This window comes from Buceros rhinoceros, unplaced genomic scaffold (assembly GCF_000710305.1).
Source record: "Buceros rhinoceros silvestris isolate BGI_N320 unplaced genomic scaffold, ASM71030v1 scaffold45784, whole genome shotgun sequence".
Lineage (NCBI taxonomy): Eukaryota > Metazoa > Chordata > Aves > Bucerotiformes > Bucerotidae > Buceros > Buceros rhinoceros.
This window is the reverse complement of record NW_010410828.1, coordinates 11,431-13,593: the sequence shown is the minus strand read 5'-3', so window position 1 is coordinate 13,593 and position 2,163 is coordinate 11,431. Positions and strand designations below refer to the sequence as shown.

The window sequence follows — 2,163 nt, the reverse complement described above, 5'->3', positions numbered from 1 at the left end:
GACACTGAATGCAGGGCGTCATTAACCCGCTGCTGTAAAAGAACGGGGGAGGTTTGTCCCCAGGTGGGTTTATCCCCAAGTCGGTTTATCCCCAAGTCGGTTTATCCGGTTGGGGCAGGAGGTTTGTATTGGTGTTACGCTCTCGTGTTTTGTACCTTTGGGTGTCTTGGGAAGAGGAGTGGAGGAAGCTGCGGTACTTCACACCACGGCACGCCTACGCTAACTGCCCAGCTTAGTGGTCTGGCTCAGCCGACACCAACATAAACAGGGGCTTGACTGGTTCTCCTCAAGCACAAGATCAACTGATGAGTGGTTTTCAGATAAACTCCCAGTCCCTGCATTAGCCTCACGGCTGAAAGGATTTGCAAGGAAAAGAAAGCTCTGTTTTCCACCAGTGACTCGGACTGAAGTGCTTGGTGTCACCCCGGTACCTGCTCGGTCTAGAGCAGCGCGGCCGGGCGGCTTAGTTCAGCGTGGACCCAGGGACTTCACCGAGCAGCTCCAGGGGATATCTGAGGCTCTTCTGTACCAAACCGCAGCTACTGGGGTGTGGATGGTGCTCCCAAACAGCTCTGAGGTTGGCACCCATCTATCAGCTTCTCCAATAGCTCCAAAGTCTCACAGATTAGAACCCAAACAGGCCAATTAGGAAACCTGATCAGAACTTCTACTTTTTTGAATGAACGAAAGAGGGCTGAGAAATGATGCTCACGCTGAGGACAGGGAAGTCTATAGCATGGGGAAGAGAAACAGGCAAAATCTTATTTAGAATCTCACTTGTAGCTGCAGCTTCTGCCACTGCCAGAGGCCGGGCTGGGGACCTGGCAGTGGGAAGCCCACTCAGGGTGTGAAGCTCTGATACTTGCACTGGAGTAACAGGACATGGTCTGCATGGGAGCACGTTCCAAGTGAAATTGCTGCCAGCAAAGAGACACCTCCAAGGGCCTTGGCTCCGCACCTCCAGGCCTCCAGTAATACCCAGGGCTGTGCTGGTGCTCCCGGGCTAAGCTCTCGTAAGATGAGCTCCAGCCCTCGGGAAGATGCTGAGAAATGACTAACGAGAACGGAGCCAATGAGCAATAAAGCCGGTAGAGTTATCCACTCCCAAAAGGGAGCCCACAGCCCAGAGAGCACAGGGAAGTCCTCTGGGCAGAAAGACCTGAGTCATAAAGAAAGTGAGGAGAAGGGAGAAGAGAGGGTGACAAGGACAGGGCTGAAATGGGGAAGCAACACGTGGCAGCGATGACCCATGTTTGGAGACGTTAATGCCATGGATGGGGCATCAGAAGTGGGTCAGAGCTCAAGAACCTAGGGAGATCTGTCACTCCTGCGTCGTGGGGAGAGAGAGAGGGAAATATTCCACAACATGACGCGTGCTGGGCAGAGGATGAGTCTCCCGTAGCAGGGTAAGGATGCTGTGCTTGGGCAGGCTGGAGAGCGTGAGCGCGCCGGTGCGCGAGGGGCAGGCAGGCAGCGAGCTGCTCCCGCTCCCTCTGGGCGAGCAGCGCGCTCCTTCCCGCCTGCAAAACTAACCCGCTCCTCTCCCTTTCGCGAAGGTGGCCCGACAATGCCGAGCATCTTCTCCTACCTGAGCGCCGAAGTCGACTGGTGCGAAGGCAACTTCGAGCGCTCGCCGATCATTGCGGAGTACTACAACACCGTGAGTGCGGGCGCATCCGAAGGGCAGGCTGGGGCGCGAAGGCAGCCGGCTCCGGGCACCCAGGAGCTGCTTTTGGGAGACGAGATGGGACAACCTTGTTTTGTCTCCTCCTGCTCGCTCGTTTGAACTTCCTGGTGTTGGAGGGTGCTGGTATGGGGAACATTGTCTGAGCTTCAGGTAAATCACGGGTCTTTATTGCGGACAAAGCCAGCTGGGCTCAGGGGTACTCCTGGCACGTGCGGGGCTGCGTTCCCGGTGAGAAATCCCTGGCAGCTCTCCTTATCCCGGTGTTGTGGGATCCTGTTATACCAGTCCAGCCGCTCCTGCCAACTGGGTTAAGTCCCACACAGGGCTCGTATATTCCAGCTAAATGTACAGGAGTGGCAAAACGAGAGACAGCGCTTGCATGAACTGCGTTGGGCAGGTCGGGAAGGGAACTCGGGAGGGAGCGAAGCTGCTGCGTGAGCCAGTTTCACCTCCGGTGATCCCTCATAACTCAGGCT

At 56.1% G+C, this 2,163-nt stretch overlaps 1 protein-coding gene across 1 annotated transcript in view; it reads left to right on the top strand.

Moving 5' to 3' along the window:
* The first annotated feature begins 1,567 nt into the window (after positions 1-1,567).
* Positions 1,568-2,163, top strand: part of ACER1 (alkaline ceramidase 1) — a 10,017-nt gene continuing 9,421 nt past the window's right edge. The window contains exon 1 of the mRNA XM_010135736.1: positions 1,568-1,660. Coding sequence (XP_010134038.1) covers positions 1,568-1,660 — 93 coding nt within the window. The remainder of the gene's footprint in view (positions 1,661-2,163) is intronic.